Raw genomic sequence first — 20,908 nt, forward strand, 5'->3', positions numbered from 1 at the left:
TTATAGGGAGAGGCTGAATAGGGTGGGGCTATTTTCCCTGGAGTGTTGGAGGCTGAGGGGTGATTTTATAGAGGTTTATAAAATCATGAGGGGCATGGATAGGGTGAATAGTTAAGACTTTTTTTTCCCCACAGGTAGGGGAGCCCAAAACTAGACAGCACAGGTTTAAAGTAAGACGGTAAAGACATAAGAGAGACCTAAGGGGCAATCCATGGCATCTGGATGGGTACATGAATAGGAAGTGTTTAAGAGGTATATCCTTGTTATCTGAGTTTCTCCAGCACTTCGTTTTTATTTACCTTCAGTCTCCACCCCCCACCAAAAAAAAAAATCACTCAACAAGACGTTGAGGATTGACATTATGGAGGTTTATAAAATCATGAGAGGCATTGATAAGGTGAATAACAAAGGTCTTTTCCTAGGGTAGAGGACTTCAAAACTAGAGGGCATATATTTAAGGTGAGAGGACCTGAGGGGCAACTTTTTCCACCCAGAGGGTGGTTCGAATATGGAGTGAACTGCCAGAGGAAGTGGTAAAGACAGGTACAGTTACAACATTTAAAATACGTTTAGGCAGGGACATGAATAAGACAGGTTTAGAGGGAGTGCGCCAAATGCAGGCAAGTGAGACTAGTTTAATTTGGGAAACTTGATTGGCGTGGACAAGTTTGACCAAAGGGTCTGTTTCTATGCTATATGACTCTCTGACTCTATAACAGGCAAGGTTCAAGGATGAAGCTTCTTAGACAAATGTTTCAGTCAAAACCTCAAACTTAGTAATGCCTTATTGCAGGCTTGTTAAAGATGAGCTGGATTGAAATGTTTCTGTCTTGATCAATCAGGGTTGTAAATATGTGATTAGAAGTTGGGAAAGGAAAGACCCTGGCTGTAACACACAGATTCTCAAGTAGACTGGAATGCCATCAGTTTAACAGAAGGCTCACTGTAAAAGGCAGAATAAAGTTTTTGCCAGCTGCCCATTCCCACGGTCACATTGTGCCATCTGTCACCTGTTATTACTTCTGCCGGCTGCACGCTCTTGTGATGGTACACCAGATCTCTCTGTACGTTTGACTTGCTGGTGCCCAGTAGGCTGGCCATTACTAGCTTCATCTCAAATGTAGGGACTATTCCAAGCAAGTGCAGGGAGAACTCTGAATTTTGTTGTCTTACTTCAATAATAACCTGATGCCAAGCACAAGCTAAACTCATAATACAGAATAAAATATCAGATTTACATGCTCCTCTTAGGAGCGTTGGATTTAGGAGAAGCAGCAGGCCAGTTGGCCCTTTGAGATTGTTCCACCATTCAATAAGATGAAAAATTTCCTTCCCTAAAAGACATTAGTTTTTTAGATTACAGCAGTTTAGTAGATTACAACAATTGATGATTATTGACATGGCCACCATTTGTTTCATATGTCATTACTGATGACTAGCTTTTATGTTCCAGATTTATTAACTGAATTCAGATTCCTCCAGCTGCTGTGATGTAATGTGAACTTGTGTTCCCAGAGCATTACCCTGTGACTAGTTAGCACTGGACTACTAGAATATTGATATTATGACTATGCCATCATCCACCCTGATTCCCACTTTGATAGTTAATTTAAAATTGTGCCATTTGTTTGCGTGGCTAGGTTTGGAATATATTCATAAAATCGAGCACTTTGTCAAGTCTCTGGGATTTGCTGAACAAAAGATTTACCAATTTAAGCTTAATGGCAAAAGAAGAATTGACAACACAAGGGAAAATAACTTTGCGTTAGGGTCTGGAGTGCACTGCCTGAGAGTATGGTGGAGGAGGCATGGTTAATCACAGCTTTCAAAAGGTAATTGAAGGGAAAACAACTTATCTGAAGGGAAAACAACTACACAACTTTAGTGAAAGGACAGAGTACTGGCACTAGGCAAGTTAGTCTCTTGGTGAACAGACATGGTCACAATGGGTTGAATGGCCGTCTATGCGATAATCATTTTACAACTCCTCTTTTATACTAACACTCCCAAATGTACTAACAAAAATACAGATGTTTGTCTGGCTTATCTCAGCTGCTCTGCAGTTATTCAAGTACATCCAGTGAAGGTGGGAAAACAAGAATTATTTCTGATAAAAGTAAAATTCTGCAGATGTTGGAAATCTGAGACAGAAATAGACCTAATGTTTCGAGTTTGACCTTTCATCAGAACTGGGGAAAGTTTTAAGTCTTACCTGCTGAATGTTTCCAGCATTTTATATGACTGTAAGAAATGAGAATGGGCGTTCCTTGCGCCCACTCGGCCATTCAGTACGATCATGGCAAATCAGACATGCTTCTTATCCACTTTCTGGCCATTCCTCCTTAACCCTTGATTCCCCAAATTGATCAAGAATCTATCTATCTCAGCCTTAAATATGCGCAAGGGCTCTGCCCCCACAGATCTCTGTGGCAGGGAGTTTCAAACTCCCCACTCTGAGAGAAGAAATTCCTCCTCATCAATGTTAAATCAGTGCCCCTTTATCCTGAGATTATAGCCTCCAGTCCTAGACTCTTCCCATGAATGTAAACATCTTCTCAGAAGTATCCTGTCGATCTTCTTAAGAATTATGTGTTTCAATGACATCACATTTCATTCTTCTAAATTCCAGTGAGTAGAGTTCCAACCTTTTTTAGCTTTTGCTTAATAAGCCCTTCCATACCAGCGATCATCCAAGTGAACTTTTTTTGAACTGTTTCCAATGGAATGATATCTTCCTTTAAATAAGGGGACCAAGATTGCTCATAGCACTCCAGGTGTGATCTTTGCAGTACCTTGTACAGTTGCTTCTCTACTCTTTTATACTTCAACCTCCTTGAAATAAAGGCCAACATTCCATTAGCCTTCTTGATTACCTGCTGAACCAGTGTTGCTACCTTTCTGTGAATCATATACAATAATCCCCCAAGTCCCTTTTGTGTTGCAGCTTTTCGCAATTTTTCTCCATTTAAACAATACTTTGTTCTTTCTTTTGTTCTCTCCAAAATGAACAACTTCATTTTCTCACATGATACTCCATTTGTCAACCTTTTGTCCAATTACATAAACTATCAATATGATTGATTTATTGTCATGTGTACCGAAATACAGTGAAAAGCTTTGTTTACAAGTGATACAGGCAGATCACAGCAAACAAAGGATGTGCAGATCAAAAAGACTTGGAGGCATACAGGTTACATTGCAGGTTATATTATTTGAGGCTATAGTCCATTCAACAGTCTGATAACAGCCAGAAAGAAGCTGTTCTTGAACCTGCTCATGCATGTGTTCAGGCTTCTGTAACTTCTGCCTGACAGAAGAGGTTGTAGGAGGTCATTACCAGGGTGCAATGGGTCTTTAATGTTGGGTGCCTTTCCGTGGCAGCGAGCCGTGTAAATGGAGTCCATGGATGGAAGGTCGGCTTCCGTGATAGTCCGAGCTGTGCATACCACCTTCTGTAGTTTCTTATGGTCCTGGGCAGAGCAGTTGCCATACCAGGCTGTTATGCACACGGACGGTATGCTTTCAATGGTGCATCAGTAGAAGTTGGTGAGGGACCTAATGGACATGCCAAATTTCCTGAGCCGCCTGAGGAAGAAGAGGTGTTGTTGTGCATTCTTGACTGTCATTTACGTGGGCAGTCCAGGATGGGTCGTCGGTTGTCGTCACTCTGAGTAACTTGATGTTGAGTAACTTGATGTTCTTCACTCTTTTTCAGCCTCAGATGTAGATGGGGGCGTGTTCTCCTCCTGTCTTTCTGAAGTCGATGATCAGTTCTTTAGTTTTGCCGACGTTGAGAGACAGATTGTTTTCATTGCACCACGTCACCAAGCTGTCTATTTCCCTTCTGTATTTTGACTCGTTAGATATCTGTCCCACTATGGTGTTGTCGTCAACAAACTTTGTAGATGGCATTTATTTGGAATTTGGCAACGCAGTCATAGATTTACAGGAAGTACAGTAAGGACACATACTTTGGGGGCTCCAGTGTTGAGTGTTAATGTGGAGAAGGTGCGGTAACCTATCTTCACTGGTTGTGGCCTGTGGGTCAGAAAGCTGAGGATCCAGTTGCAGAGGGCAGAGCCAAGACCAAGGTCACACAGTCTTGAGATCACTCTAGTAGGGGATAATGGTGTTGAAGGCGGAGCTGTAAACTGTTTGTATTCCTCTTGCAACCTGCCTTTCTACTTTTTTTTATGTCGTTTGCAAATTTGACAACAGCACATTTACTTCCTTCGTCCAAGTCGTTACTATATATCGTAAACAGTTGTGGTCCCAGCACTGATCCCTGTAGAACCCCACTGGTCACAGGTCACCAATCTAAAAGAGAACGCCTTATCTCTACTCACTGTTACTGCCCATGAGCCAAATCTCTATCCTTGCTAGTACATTGTCTCCAACACCGTAGGTTGTTATCTTAACCTTTTGTGAAGCACCATGTCAAACAGCTTTTGGAGGTCCAAATTCCAACACATTGATTGGCCCCCTGTATCCACTCTGGTTGAAACTTCCTCAAGAAACTCTAATAAATTTGTCAGACATGATTTCCCTTTCATGAAGCTTTCTAACTCTGCTTGAATTAGATTATGGTTTTCCAAATTCTGTTATTACTTCCTTAATAATTGATTCAAATACTTTTTCAATCATAAATGTTAGGTTAATTGGCCTGTACTTACCCATTTTTTAACCTTCCTCCCTCTTTGAATAGGATTGCCACATTAGCAGTTTTGAAATCCTCTGGTACTTTTCCAGAATTCAAGATTACAATCAATGCATCCGCTATTTCTGTAGCTACCTCTTTTAAAATCTTAGGATGCAAGCCATCAGAGTCAGGGGACATGTCTGCCTCTACCCCCATTAGATAATCTAATACTACTTCTTTAGTGATAGTGATGGTTCTTATTTCCACCCCAAAATCTTTAGTATTAATGGGATAGTTGAAGTGTCTTCCATTGTAAAGACTGATGTAAAATACCTGTTTAACTCCTTTGCCATTTCCTTGTTCCCCATAACTGTCTCCCCAGATTCAACTTCTAAGGGGCCATTGTTCACCTTGATCTCACTCTTCCTTTTGATATATTTAAAGAAGCTCTTATTGTTTGTTTTTATTTTCCTTGTTAGTTTGCTTTCATGGTTCATTTGCTCTGTGTGCATTTATCTTTTTGGTCCTCCTTTGCTGGATTCTGAATTTATCCCAGCTTTTGGGGTTATCACTGATTTTGGCCTCCTAATTCTTTTTTCTTTCAACTTTATATTCTCCTTAACTTCCTTGGTTAGCCATGGTTGCTTTATCCCTCTCTTAGAATCTGACCTCCTTATGGAGATGTACTTTTGCTGAGAGCCATGAATTCCTCCTTAAATATCTACCATTGCTTGCTTAATGTCATTCCTGTTCATCTATCCAGCCAGTTCACTTTAGCTACCTTTATCCTCATTTCATGGTAATTCCCTTCGTTTAAATTAAACACAGTTGTTTCCAACCCGAGTTTCTCACTCTCGAACAGAATATTAAATTCAATCATGCTATGAATACTATTTCCTTGGGGATCTTTTACTGGGAAGTTATTTATTAAACCTGCCTCATTACCTATTACCAGATCCAAGATTGCCTGCTGCCAAGTGGATCCATTACATTTTACTCTAGAAAGCTATTCCTAATGCAGTCTATGAATTTGTTGTCGTAACTACCCTTTTCCAATTTGATTAACCCAATCAACATGAAGATTAATGTCACCCATAGTTATTGCGCTATTCTTTTTACATGCTCCTCTTATTTGTCGGTTTAAAGCCTTCTCTACAGTGTGGTTATCGTTTGGGGTTCTGTACCTTCTCCTACCAATGTCTTTTTTCCCTTGCTGTTCTTACCTCTGCCCAAATGGACTCCACATCATCCAGGCCTAGATCATCTCTCTCAGCTGTCCTCATTTAATCTCTTATTAATAGTGCTACCCCACCACATTTTCCATCCATCCTGTCTCTCCAAAATGTCAAATATCCCTAGAAGTTAAGTTCCCAGCTTTGATTGCCTTCTGGCCATGTTTCTGTAATGGCTATGAGAATATGTTCACTTACCTCAATTTACACCATCAGTTCATCTATCTTATTTCAAATGCTTCGTGCATTAAGATACAAAGTTTGTTCTGTTATCAAATTCTCTACACTTTTGTGGTTCCTTGGTACAATATGGCATTCACACATTCTGTCCTTTCTTTTCCAAAGTTATTTCTGAGAGTCCTTCGAGGTTCATTCTAGTAGGAGAGTTTAGAAAACCTGAGGAGGCAAGCAATCCACACACATGGTGTGATTTCTGATTCTCTGACAAGGTCAACCTTTGTGGTCCAACCCTAATTTTACAAGGTGGCAGGTGAAGGTACTACTGCGTTATTGTAAATTCTTTGCAGCAGTTTGATTCATCTGACTTTTACATGCAGAGTGAAAGGTTACATTTACAGAAGGGACGAGGCTAGCAAGTCACATTGTTTTCACGAATGTTCTGAAGGTTTTAGAGCCACTGAATTGAAATTCTCAAACTGCCATGATTAGATTTGAACTCACTTTCTCTGGATGGTTAGTCAGGTCCTCTGGATTACCAGTCCAACGATAATGCTACCTGCTTCCAAAAAACAAGCTGCTTAGGCAGTGGGTGTAAGCTGACAGGGCAAGGCAATATCTAACTGCTGCAGACCTTGGGCCCTTCATTGTTGGGTAAAGTTTGCAAATGGTGTGTGCAGCAAAGCAATTAGATAAAGGGAGTGCTTGACTTGACAGTACACATAACAGAGGAGGTAATATAGCAAGATGCAACACAACAGCCTAATTGAGAAACCTCAGTGAATGGGCCTAGGTGGTTGAACCTAGGTAAGTAGACCTAGCTTTGTCAGCCTATGTGACTAGGTCAATTAGCTGGAAGTGGGCCCAAGTATTTGGGAGTATGTGGCCTTTAGGAGTATGTGGGCCTAGTTGTGTGAAGCAAGGTGGCAGGGTTATTAGATGGACCTAAGTTGGCTGGGCCTAGGTGGGTAGGTCCGTAGGTGGTTCAGTTTTTGCAGCTGGGCCAAGTCCAAAAATCAGAAACAGAATAGGGCAACAGATGAGGCAGAAAGGAAAAGATTTATTTTAAACCCTACCATATTTGCCAAAACAGTCACAGAAATACTTGAAATAAATCAGTTAATTTGAAGGGGTGGGTCTACTCTGTTGGCAGGGAAATTAAGAAATAGATGACTCTGAGCCTTTTTAATATATTTATTTTCAAGGTGTGTAACAGGCTGGGTAAGTTTGGTAAATCCCACTCCCTCAAGGACATCAGCAAAGCAGTCGTGAATAGAATCTTTCTGATTCTGTCTCTTTCCTACCTCACTCTTTCTGCAATGAGGAGATCATTTGACATATAAACCATTTTCAATGTACATTGTGGCAGACAAGGAGCTCAGCATATTTATCGAATCATTTTAAAAACAATCATTCTTGAGATGTTGTGATTGCAGGCTGGGCCAGCATTTATTGCCCACCCCTAATTACCTTTTGAGAGTTACCTTCTTGTAACATAGCAGTCCGTATGGTTTAAGTATTAGAGAGAGGAGATCGTGGAGTTTACTCAGTGACAGGAAAGGAGTGGCAATATGGTTTCAAGGCTGATACGTTTGACTTGGACGTGAACTTTGTAGGTGATGGTGTTTTCACACATCTGCAGCACTTGGCTTTCTAGGGGCTAGTGGTCATAGGTTTAGAAGATGCTGTTGAAGAAGGCTTATGAGTTGCTACAGTCCATGTTGTGGATGATGCACTCTCCTGTCATGGTGCAATGATAGTGGATTGGATCCCAATCAATTAGGCTGTTTTATTCTAGATGTTGTCAAGCTTCTTGAGTGTTGTTGGAGCTGCACTCATCCAGGCAAGTGGAGAATATTCAATCACACTTGTGACTTGTTCCTTGTAGATGGTGAACAGTCTTTGGCGAGTCAGGAAGTGAGTTATTTGCTGGCGAATTCCATGTCTTTGACCTGCTTCTGCAGCCACAATGTTTATATGGCTGGTCCATTTCAGTTTCAGGTCAATGGTAACCTCCAGAATTGAACCTATATGTCTCTCATTACATGATTGCACTCAGCAGCCCAGAATCCCCCCGACAACTCTGCCAGGCAGGATTTTACATTGAGATGATTTCCAAGTAAATTTTGTTCAACGGATTGCATATCCTAGACTACCTTGCAAAGTGCTAATATGCAAAATACAGACATTAACCCATGGAAGAGGCAGTTTATTGATTCACGTGAGTGTTAGGACATTGTATCAGGTACTCCTCCCAGATTTTTCTTCTACAACGCACGGACAATTACACCAAGGTAGTCTGGCTGTTTCTGAATTTCTGATAAGTGCATCTTTAAGCATAGGTTGCCCCTCGTGTTTATGAGGTCTCTTTGGTATATTTGTTCAATTAATTTTATGCTGCTGTTTTTTCCTCAAAACCTTGAGAATTCATCCTTTTAAGTATTTATCCAATCTTCTTTTGAAAATTGCTCTTAATCCTGTATCCGCTGTCCTATCAAACCTAAGAAGGGAGTGGTAACATTTAAAAATAAAATTGTTCGGACGATGTGGCATTGCTAGCTTCCAAAGGGCAATTCAGTATCAGCAACACCACTGTGGGCTTGGAGTCACATGTAGGCCAGATAAGGATGGCAGATTTCCTTTCCTAAAAGGCATTAGTGAGCGCTGCAAAGGGCCTTTTACAACAATTGACAATGGTTACATGATTGCCATTAGGCTAGCATTTTATTCCAGTCTGGTCAACATGCAACTTAAGACGAACAGCAATGTGGTTGACTCATAACTGACTTCAGCAATGGCTGAATGAAACCCTCAGCTGAAATGTAATGAGGGAAGGTAGCAAATATACTGGCCTTGATGGCAATGCCCATATCCCATTAAAGAATGAAATAAACAGTCAATGTTGGTGGTAGCATTGAAAAAGAAATGGGGTAGAGGTGACATGTGAATTTACCCCCAAGAATCTTCTGGAAAAGTCCAGCACAAGCGCAACGTATTAATGAAAAGTTATTGCAAAAGTAGAATTGACTAATTGACAAAACTGTTCCTCTTGGCTGGTTCCCTCTTGCAATTGTAGCTCACCTGAAGAAACACTGGAGAGAAACTGCCTATCATTAGAGCAGCAGTGACTGATGAGAATGTAAGTGGCAGCAATGAGTAAGGCTGCTGAACCAAAGGAAGCAGGAATGACCAGTCTAGACAGAGGGAAATTAATCAAAACATTGGGACATGGGAAGGGAGGGGAGATGGGAAGGATGCTGATGATACTGAGGTGAGTGAGACTGGTGAAGCTGAATGCTGCGGAATTGAGGCTGCCAGGATGTGCACAGCAAAGATGGTGAGGCCTGAAGTCTAGGAGGAGGGCACGTGAGACTGCAAAGAGGAGCTGCAAATGGGAGAGGAGGGGCTCAAGACTTTGGAATCCAAATGGGGAGAAGAGCTGCAAAGGTGAGGAAGATGGGTGCCAAAGTGATGTTGAAAAGCTGTAAAGGTTAAGACATGGGCTGAAAAGGGGAGAGCATTTTGTAAACCTGTCAACATTTTCTAATTGGAAACCAGGAATACTTGGAAGTCACTGGGGTAATTACTTGCAAATAAATGTGAAGTCTCTAGCTTAAGACTTGATAAGTTCAGGAGCTACGATGTGGAGAAAGACATAATGGATACTATTGTCATTAATGCTATAACAATTGGAGAATTTAATACTGTATTTAGTAATGAGTTTAATCTCAAAGATTTGCATGTGTGTGATATCACATCTTGGTGATGTAATTTACTTGAGGTGCAGTGATTGTATTTGAGACAAACATGCAATCATTTTGTTGTATTTACTAAGACAGTGCTTTTTATGACCATGTATCATTTCAAAGTCAGTGTGATACTTTGGAATGAAGGAAGTTTTAATGAGTAAGTGATCTATTAATTTAAGGGAGTATAGGGCTGAGGAGCATAATTTAAAAATTAGAACCAGGTTTTTCAGGGATGAAATTAAGAGGCATTTCTACTTACAAAGGCTCTGGTCGGGCCACATTTGGAGTAATGTGTGCAGTTTTGGGCCCCATATGTCAGGAAAGATATACTGGCCCTGGAGCAGATTCAGAGGAGGTTCACGAGAATGGTCCCAGGAAAGAAAAGCTTAAGATTTGAGGAGTCTGTGTCTATACTCGATGGAGTTTAGAAGGATGAGGGGGGTTCTAATTGAAACTTACAGAATACTGAATGGCCTGGACAGAATGGATGTTGGGAAGATGTTTCCATTGGTTGGAGAGACTAGGACCTGAGGGCACGGCCTTAGAGTAAAGGGAAGTCCTTTTAGATCAGAGATAAGGAGAAACTTTTTGAGCAGAGAGTGGTGAATCAATGGAATTCACTACCACAGAAGGCTGTGGAGGCCAGGGCATTGAGTATATTTAAGATGGAGATAGACAGGTTCTTAATTATCAAGGGTTATGGGGAGAAAGCGGGAGAATGGGGTTGAGAAATTTATCAGCCATGATTGAATGGTGGAGCAGACTCAATGGGTTGAATTGCCTCACTTCTGCTCCTATGTCTTATGGCCTAATGGATTGTACAAATTTGGAATTCAGTAAACTTACAATGCGCGTGCCAGTTAGTTTTTAAAAAAATCTCTTGTTGTCTTGTGCCAATTTAAATATTGTGGCGTATAGGAAATTAATGCATCCCTTGTGTGGCTTTTTAAGTTTAATGCACCAGTGATAATGTTTGGGGATATTGATGCATTAGAATAATTCCCTCATACATCAACAGAAATACAGAAGCTATTCTTACTATATTTACTCCATCTCTATCTCCATAGAGTCATAAAGCACAGAAACAGACTCTTCAGTGCAACTCATCAGCGCCGACCAGCCCTCGCAATCTGACCTAGTCCCATGCATTTTGCCTATTATCCCTATAAACCGTTCCTATTCATATACCCATCCAGATTCCTTTTAAATGTAATTGTCCGCCTCCACCACTTCCTCTGGCAGCTCATTCCATATAGGCACCACCCTGGTGTGAAACAATTACCACTTAGGACCTTTTTATGTCTTTCCCCTCTCACCTTAAACCTATGTCCTCTAGTTTTGGACTCCCTTACCCTCGGAGGTAGACCTTGGCTATTCATCCTAACTATGCCTCTCATGATTTTATAAATCTCTATAAGGTCACCCCTCAGTCTCCGGTGCTCCATGGAAAAAAGCCCCAGCCTATTGCACCCTCTCCCTATAGCTCAAACACTCCAGTCCCAGCAACATCCTTGTAAATCTTTTCTGCACCCTTTCAAGTTTAACAATATCCTTCTTAGAACGGTGACCAGAATTGTTCCAAGTATTCCAAAGGTGGCCTCACCAATACCCTGTACAACCTCAACATGACATCCTGACTCCTATACACAATGTTATGATCAATGAAGGCAAGTGTGCCAAATGCCTCCTTCACCACTCCGTCTACTTGCAAGTCCACTATCAAGGAATTATGCACCTGCATCTTAAGGTCTGTTTATTCAGCAACACTCCCCAGTGCCCTATCTTTACTGTATAAGTCCTTCCCTGGTTTGTCTTATCAAAATGCAACATATGTCTATCAAGACATGCCTGAAATGTTGCTAATGTGCCTCCTTCCACCACCTCCACTGGCAGTGTGGTCCCAGGCACCCACCACCCTCTGTGTGTGAAAAATTTTTCCTGCACTTCTCCCTTAAACTTTCCCCCTCTCATTTTGAATCTGTGCCCTCTTGAGGTTGACCTTTCTGCCCTGGGAAAAATTCTCTGACTGTCCACCTTATCTGTCCCTCCCAATTTTGTAGATTTTCATCAGGGCGCTCCTCAGCCTCTGTTTCCAGTTAGAACAATCCGAGTTTATTCAACCTCTTCTCATAACTAAAACGCTCGAGACCAGGCAACATCCTGGCAGAGAAGCTAAGGGCCCTGGTAAGGGCGGCACGGTGGCTCAGTGGTTAGCACTGCTGCCTCACAGCGCCAGGGACCTGGGTTTGATTCCACCCTCGGGCGACTGTGTGGAGTTTGCACATTCTCCCCGTGTCTGCGTGGGTTTCCTCCAGGTGCTCTCGGTTTCCTCCCACAGTCCAAAGATGTGCAGGCTACATGGATTGGCCATGCTAAATTGCCCATAGTGTTCACGCATGTGTAGATTAGGTGAGTTATGGGGGATAGGTCTGGGTGGGATGCTCTGAGGGTCGGTGTGGACTTGTTGAGCCCAAGGGCCTGTTTCCACACTGTAGGGATTCTATGATCTAAACCTTCTCTGCACTCTCTCCAAAGCCTTCCAAGTCCTTCTAGTAGTGTGACAACCAGAATTGTACGCAATATTCCAAATCTTGTCTAACTAAGGTTTTGTACAGCTGTAACATACCTTTATATTCGATGCCCTGGCCAATGAAAGCAAGTTTGCCGTATGCTGCCTTGACCAATTTATCCACCTACGTTGCCACGTTCAGGGATCTGTGGACTTGTACGCCCAGATCCTTCTGTAAATCAATGCTCCTAAGGGTTCTGCCATTTATTGTTTAATTAACATCTGACTTTGATCTTCCAGAATGCATCACCTCACATTTGTCCAGATTAAACTCCATCTGCCATTTCTCTGCCCAAATCTGCAATCTAGCTATATCCCACTGTATCCTTTTGACAATTCTCGTCACTCCTCCAATTTTGGTGTCACCTGCAAACTTACTAATCCGACCACCAACATTTTCCTCCAGATCAGTTATTTATTTAAGACAACAAAGGTCCTAGCACTGATCCCTGCAGAACACCGCTAGTTACTGATCTCTGTTCTGAAAAGCACCCTTCCGCCACTATTCTCTGTCTTCTATGACCAGGGCAGTTTTGTATCCATCAAACCAGCTCACCCCAGATCCCAAGAGACTCTACCTTCTGTACCAGCATGCCATGAGGTACCTTATCAAATGCCTTATTAAAGTCCATGTAAATAACATCTACTGCCCTACCCTCATCAATCATTCTTGTCACCTCCTCAAAAAACTCAATCAACCCTACATTGCGCATTGCGCGGTTTTAACACTAACTCCATTTTTCTGCTTGCTTCTAGTTGTGACCAGTTGTTACCATGCCAACTGTAATACCAGAAGCCTTTAAAAATCTCAGCAGGAGCCCAGGCCTGCAAGTATGGACCATCGAGGTAAGAACATCAAGTGGAGCTTGGTTCATAATGTCCACAACACCTTCCTGAAAATAGCTGCCATTGGCACAGTTTACAGTCAGACCCTGTACTGTAAGGGTTCTGGTGGAATTTTAAGTTCAATTAATAAATCTCGATTACACAATAATTTAAGTGATGCTGACTGTGACAACTATCAATAATTGTCATAAAACTCCACCTGGTTCATAAAGTCCTTTTAGGGAATGACATCTGCTGTCCTTATGCAGTCTAGTTTACGTGTACTGGACCAACAGCAATGACCTATCAAGACTCTCAGTTCAAGGGCAGTTAGGGATGGACAACAAATGCTGAACTGTCCAGAAGAATGTATGACATACAGATCACATGCCAAATATAAATTCAGTCATTAATATAAGGGTATTCAGACATGCCGTAAATCAGCTTCCCTGTAATTGTGACTATCTGTGATCCCATTTCATTGTAATCTCATGCCCTTGTAATCCTATCTCTCCATAATTGCCTTCCTTGTAGTCAAGTTGTCTTGTAATAGTCCTCCTGTCTAGTGATGTCCCATTCAAATCATCACCACCGTGTAATGATCACTCCCTGTTGTAATCCTCTTGTCAAAATCCCAATGCTTTGTTCTGTCCCTACAGAGATTGCCTGAATGGTTCTCATCCTGCAGCAGATCTGACCTTACTCTGTAGGAATCCATGCCTGAAATAGTCTCAGAGATAGTAGGAACTGCAGATGCTGGAGAATCTGAGATAACAAGGTGTAGAGCTGGATGAACACAGCAGGCCAAGCAGCATCAGAGGAGCAGGAAGGCTGACGTGTTGGGCTTAGACCCTTCTTCAGACCCTGCTGTGTTCATCCAGCTCTACACCTTGTTATCTGAAATAGTCTCTGCCTGTAGTGACCCTGTAGAGCTCTCCGCCTGATTTCTCCCTTTGGGATCCTCTCCTGAAGTATTCTTTCCCTGAAGTGAGCTTTCCCACAGGTCTATGTGGTCATTTCCTCATGTAGGTGTAATCTCCCTTTAAGGATCCATCGCCATAGTGATCTCTCCCTATTAAATCTTCCCCTGAATTAACCTACCTACAACTGATTTTCTGCTGAAGTATCAGTGGCTGACCTCTTCTCATATTGATCTCCCATGAAATTATCTCCTCAAAGGATCACCCCTATGGAGACCTATACCTTTTGGGTATGTAAAGATCTCCTCATAAATAGTTCTTTCCCTTTAGGGCTCTTCTCCAGAAGGTTTCTTACCAGAAATAATAGCCCACTGTTGGGATTTGCCCTTCTAGTTATATTCACCTGAAGTGATTTCTTCCTGGCGATCTCCCCCAAGATTGATTTATCCCTGTAGAGATCTTCACCTGTAGGTATCATGCTCTGACAGGATTTTACCCTGTAAGGATCACCTCTGTGATATGATCTACTGTTGCAGAGATGTCCCTCTGAAGTGAAAATCTCTATACAGTGGAGTCAATCACCCTCTGTGGATCCTTCTGTGTATGGATCTGTTCCTGTAGTGATTGTCCCCTGATTTCTGCCTTTAGGGCTCAATCTCAAGTGGACCTCATATGTTCTGCTGGGGTGATTGTCAGTTGTAGCAATGTACCCCAAAGAGATCTTCCTGTCTAATGAGACAACAGTGTGGAGCTGGAGGAACACAGCAGGCCAGGCAGCTTCAGAGAAGCAGGAAAGTTGACATTTCGGTTCGGGATCCTTCTTCAGAAAATCTGAATTTCTGAAAAAGGATCCCAACCCGAAACGTCAACTTTCCTACTCCTCTGATGCTGCCTGGCCTGCTGTGTTCCTCCAGCTGCACGCTGTGTTGTCTCTGACCCCAGCATCAGCAGTTCTTGCTATCTCTTCCCCCTAATGATCTCTCTGAAATTGATCTCCTTGCGATGGAATCTTCTCTGGTATGGAACCCCATTCAGTGATGTCCCCTTGAATGATCTGTCCCTGAACTCATCTCCCTCTTCAGGGAACCCTTCCCATCCCCTGTATGGATATCCTTGTAATGATGATGATGATTTCTCCCTGATGATGAGGTGAAAAGCAATGTATAGTTGCAGGTCTCATTTCTTATTTTCTGGTGAATCTTTTGCAGAAAATGGAGGTGGTTCCTGTCCCTCCAAAAGCTTATGGGAGCTTTTTTGAAGGCGATTGTTACCTGATACTGTTTGTAAGTATGAGAAGGAGAAATTGCATGAAAGCTTGTTTTATCAACATTTATAAACAATAAGACCTGTCACCCTTTCTAATTTACTGCATGTACCTCAACCTTGGCTGGTTGAAGATTTTTCATATCCCAAACCTACTGGAGGAGGGATTAAGCTAGACCGGGACCCATGAGGAAATAAATATTTTGAAAGGGTTGAATTTTTGTTGACTTTTTAATATATTCTTCCTGTTGAGCAACATCAGCAATGGATACCTGGAGGCCTGTGTTTTTAGGGTCACTATTCAGTCACCCTGCGGGCAGCTGATCCTAAGGATTAAAGCTGCCAACACTCGCTCTATCCCTGTGCTAACTTCGTATAGTCAAACTTATCATTGCCAATGTCTTAAGGTGACCGAGACAAATGAGTTAGTGAAGCGTTTGTGAGACCACACCTGGTGTATTGTGTCCAGTTTTGGTCTCCTTACTTGAGGAAGGATGTGGTGGGACTGGAGGCAGTTCAGAGGAGGTCCACCAGATTGATTCCAGGAATGAAAGGACTGTTGTATGAAGGAAGGTTGAATAACTTGGGCTTGTACTCACTAAGTGGAGCGTGAACAGGTTGATAGCAATGATCATGTTAAGTGATAGAATGGGCTCAAAGGACTGAATTACCTACTCCCGTTCCTAATTCCTATGTTCCTAACACACACTTCAGGTTACACAATTGAATTTGACAAACTGGGTGTTGAATGGTAAATGAATTTTAAATTTTTGTTTACGGTTCTCTTTCATAGATGTTGGTGACGCTGGTAAGGCCAGCATTTCTTACTCATCCTTAATTGCCCTCGGAAAGGCAATGGTAAGCTGCCTTGAACTACTGCAGTCCCTATGGTGTAGATAGACTCACAATGCTGCCAGGGTGGGAGTTCTAGGATTTTGACCCAGCGACAGTGCAGGAGCAATGATGTATTTCCAAGTCAGGATGGTGTGTGATTTGAGAATAACTTCTAGGTGGTGATCTGTTCTGATACCTTAGTCTGGCTCATCTTTCAACTTAGCTATTAATGTTCATTCTTCGTGTATGGATGTTGGGATGCGATTTACTTCGTGCAACAGTCCATTCAGGTGAACTGGCCCACGCTCTTTATGCTTCATATGAGCTTCAGGATGGATTCCCTCTTTTCCTCTTTCTTGCCGTTGGGGCAGCACACTGCTGCACAGCACCAGGGCCCTGGGTTCAATTCTAGCCTTGGGCGACTGTGTGGAGTTTGCACATTCTCCCCATGTCTGTGTGGATTTCCTTTGGGTATTCCGGTTTCCTCCCACTGGCCAAAGATCTGCAGGTTAGGTGGTTTGGCCATACTAAATTGCCGATAGTGTTCAGGGATGTTCAGGCTAGGTAGGTTAGCCATTGGAAATGCAGGGCTACAGGGGTAGGTTGGGGGCGGTGGGTCTGGGTGGGATGCTCTTCAGAGGGGCAGTGTGGACTCGATGAGCCGAATGACCTGCTTCCACACTGTAGGGATTCTATGATTAACCTGCAGCCTCACATAACATTGACTTCTTCACTATATGGGCGTCCATTTTCAAGAACCCGTTTTCTGGCTACTACTTGGCCAATTGGCTGACTGAATGGGAGCCATCAATGACCGCCATTTTAGCTCAAAGTCCCAAACCAAAAATTCCTGACAACCATCTCTGCAACCATCTTCTCGACAACCCTCTGAGATCCCTGTGTTCCATTAATTCTGGCCTCTCGCCTGAACCTGATTTCTGAAGATCCACAATTGGCAGTTTCCCAGATACTCTACCTAATTCTCTTAATTTCTCTATCTCTCTCATCTAAGATCAAACCTTTCCTTTCACCTGTCCTATCATCTGCTTATGTCGGCTATGCATACAATTCTCTGATTATACTCCTCTAAGTTCTTTAAGATTTTTTTCCCATGTTAAAGGTGTTATATAAATGCACGCTATTGAAAGAAAAGAAGAATTAACCTAGTTATTTGTCTGTAGATTTGTAAGACAGAGAAAGGGACGTCCCAAGCCCTCCATTACTGGATTGGGAAGGAGTCATCCCAGGATGAGCAGGGAGCTGCAGTGATGTACATCACCCAACTGGATGATTACCTTGGCGGAGGACCTACCCAGTACCGAGAAACACAGGGTTATGAGTCTCCAGAGTTCAAAAGTTACTTCAAGACTGGCATCCTGTGAGTAAAATTGACAAAAACTTGTCCTTTGACCTTCTGGTTTTTCTTTTGATTGCATCCTTCAAATAGCACTGTGTGGGGCCTCTCAGCCCATCTATTTGCTGACAGTACAATATTCAATCGGAATGTAAACTGTGAGAAGGACACAAAGAGATTTAGACAGATCATGTGAGTGGGCAACAAGATAGCAAATGGAGTATTTTGTCTGGAAATGAGAGGTTACTCACTCGGGTGGTAAGAATAGATAGTAGAATATATTTTAAAAGGCATGAAACAATGGCAAGAAACCAGGCGTACTTGTGTAAGGAACACAAAAAGTTGGCATACGGACACAGCAGGCTATTGGGAAATCAAATGACTTATTGGTCTTTTTTGCAAGGGGATGGAGCACTGGAATTGGGAGACATTGCTACAGTTGCCAAGGGCGATGGAGAAACAACATCTGGTATTCTGTATACAGATTTGGTCTCCACATTTAAGAAAGGAAATAATTGCAATAAGGAGAGTACAATGAAAATTCACTAGATCTGACCTCATATAAGAGGGATGCCCTCAAGCCAACCTTTCTATCCAAGCTTTTGACCCTAATTTTTCTTTAGTTGGGTGTAAGTTTTGTTTAATCATCCCTGTTTGTAGCAGTTTACAAGATATAAATTATTATCATTAATGTTTGCCACTCAGTGTTTTGTTCCTTTGAGGTGAACATGGCCAATATATAGGAGCCATCATTTCCACATGGAAATAACAAATGTGGTTGGGAGTGTGGGAGACAGGGTGGGAGTGGTAAGGGGTAAAAGCTGATTAATGGCAACCAAATCTGTGCAATGACTGCTGAGCTGCTAACAGTGGGCTGCAGTAACCATGGCAGTGTTGTGATTATTCCAGGTACAAGAAAGGAGGTGTAGCCTCTGGCTTCAAACATGTGGAGACGAACATGTATAATATCAAGCGGCTGCTGCATGTCAAGGGGAAGAAGAACGTCACTGCGACAGAGGTAAGCTGCAACTATATTATTAGAACAGTTGGGCACATTCAGAGCCACCAAAACACATTGAAAACTGATGGTATGATTATCTCTTGCCAAGATTGTTACATTGAATCATGAGAAGCTACACCATGGCACATTGTTGTCCAGCAGCGTTCCCTCTAAGCCTTTCCAAGATTCTGTGCATGACTCCCTTGCTTTGCATTGTTATAAAGTGGAGGTAGACCCCTCTCTGAGAACTAAAACCGAAACATCCAAAGCGGAGCACCTCACCCTATAACCTGTAAAAGGAGTGTGAAAAGTGGTATGATCTACCTTTCAGCAACTTGTAGTAATTATATGAAATAAACCCCTGACTCTCTCTTTACAATCAACAAGTAACAATTTATTTATCCAACTCTAACAGTGAACAAATTAACTAATCAATTAACAAACCAAATAGACCACTTCTAAGTACTAACTATTTTTTCTTTCTTTATTCACTCACGGGATGAGGGCATCGCTGGCTAGGCAGCATTTATTGCCCATCCCTAATTGCCCAGAGGGCAGTTAAGAGCCAACCATATTCCCAAAGAAAACAAGATTTTAATGGTATGCTGTTCCAATAAATACAAGAACTGCTTATATAAAATAAAATTAAAAAAATTGAATTTAGCCTCTTGAAATTACAGCCAGGTTACATGTCTTCTGGAATGTTCTGTGCCTTCTTCATTGAATGTTCTGTCAGGAACACTTCCTCTGTGAATTCTTCTGTCAGGAATCTTGGCTAGGAGTGCAGTGGTACCATTGTGAATGGATGGTGCTTTCACTAAGAGCTGAGAGCTGTTATCTCTAGCAGATGGTCTCTCCTATCTTTGCCCAACTGCCCCTTCTTTTATACCTTTGATGACATATCAATATTCCTTACAATAGGATTGGTCTTATGTTGTCAAAACCATCAGGTTTAAATTTAATTGATTTTTGGTATCTAGGTACCTTGATTCAAATTAATTGGCTAAATTTCAAAACTTGTTGTCTTGATAATAAAACAAAAGTGCTGCTTAGTCTGATTGCAGTACGGCCTTTTGATACAAATGTTTCAATTCAATGCTGTCTGTGCTCTCCAAACCCAGGCGCTGCTGCCCGCAGGCAGACTTTTTGAATCTCTAAGCATAGATAAAACACATCATCTTCTAAAGGGACCCTGTGCTGCTTTCCCCCTAGTATTTTAAAAAGACAATATTTTACAAACACCAAATTCCAACGTCCTGTCTTCCAATCCACAAGTACTCTACCCAACTTCGCAATAGCATGGATCTTAAAGGCCCTTGCAGCCAAGCAGAAAATTAGAGGGAACAGTACTGTCAAGTCACCATCTTTGAAACCGATGTGGGTATCACTGGCTGAAGAAACATTTATTGCCCACCCCTAATTGCCGAGAAGGTGTTGAGGTTCTGCCTCCTTGAATCATTGTAGTCTTTTGGGGTGTAGGAATACCCACACTGCTGAAAGGAAGGGAGTTCTGGCATTTCAACCCAATGACAATGAAGGAATGGCTATACAGTTCCCAGTCAGAATGGTGAGTGGCTTCGAGAGAAATTTGCTGTTCTTGAAAATAGTGCCACTGGACTTTTTACATTCGCCCAAGCTGACTGACAGATCCTTGGTTTAGTTTCTAATCCAAAAGCTGGAAACAACTCCCTCAATATCACATTAGGGATCGTTCACAACATTCTGATTCAGAGATCGGAGCACGAGGCAAGAGCACTGACAACCACAATATAGACACATATAATGTAAATATAGAGCACTACAACAAGACTGCAGTAGTTCAGACAATCAAGGCTGAAACACAGGAATTGTATCTCCATGAGGAGAGGCTGTGCTCAGGAAAGCAAGAGAAGACATACCATGTGTTTTCTGAAATGTTCATAAGATCCATACATGAAATGTTAAGAAGTTGTTTATTTTGTTTCAATTCAGGTGGATGTATCCTGGAACAGTTTCAACTCGGGTGATGTTTTCCTCTTGGATTTGGGAAAGGTCATTGTCCAGTGGAATGCGCCACGTAGTAATAAGACTGAGAGATTGAAGGTCAGTCACAGCACAGTGATGAAACAGAAAAACCTTTTTCTTTGATGAACCTAGACTGCAAAAAGGGGAATAATAAATAGGGCGGGAGTGGGCTATTCAGCTCCTCAAGATTGTTCCACAATTCAATAAAATCATGTTTTTTCTTACACTATTGCCAAATACATAGATTCCTTTAGCGCCAAAAAAATCTATCAATCTCAATCTTTCAGCCACTGAGCATCGACAGCTCTGCTGGGTAGAGAATTCCAAAGATTCACAAACATG

At 42.0% G+C, this 20,908-nt stretch overlaps 1 protein-coding gene across 3 annotated transcripts in view; it reads left to right on the plus strand.

The window, feature by feature from the left end:
- The window catches only part of vill (villin-like), an 89,126-nt gene that overhangs the window by 27,378 nt on the left and 40,840 nt on the right, over positions 1 to 20,908 (plus strand). For all 3 annotated transcript variants that reach the window (XM_048615569.1, XM_048615551.1, XM_048615558.1), the window contains exons 2-6: positions 13,123 to 13,212; positions 15,320 to 15,394; positions 17,390 to 17,586; positions 18,472 to 18,580; positions 20,534 to 20,644. In XM_048615569.1, coding sequence (XP_048471526.1) covers positions 13,141 to 13,212; positions 15,320 to 15,394; positions 17,390 to 17,586; positions 18,472 to 18,580; positions 20,534 to 20,644 — 564 coding nt within the window. In that variant the 5' untranslated portion in view covers positions 13,123 to 13,140. The remainder of the gene's footprint in view (positions 1 to 13,122; positions 13,213 to 15,319; positions 15,395 to 17,389; positions 17,587 to 18,471; positions 18,581 to 20,533; positions 20,645 to 20,908) is intronic.

The sequence above is a fragment of the Rhincodon typus genome, chromosome 2, assembly GCF_021869965.1.
Source record: "Rhincodon typus isolate 14 chromosome 2, sRhiTyp1.1, whole genome shotgun sequence".
NCBI lineage: Eukaryota > Metazoa > Chordata > Chondrichthyes > Orectolobiformes > Rhincodontidae > Rhincodon > Rhincodon typus.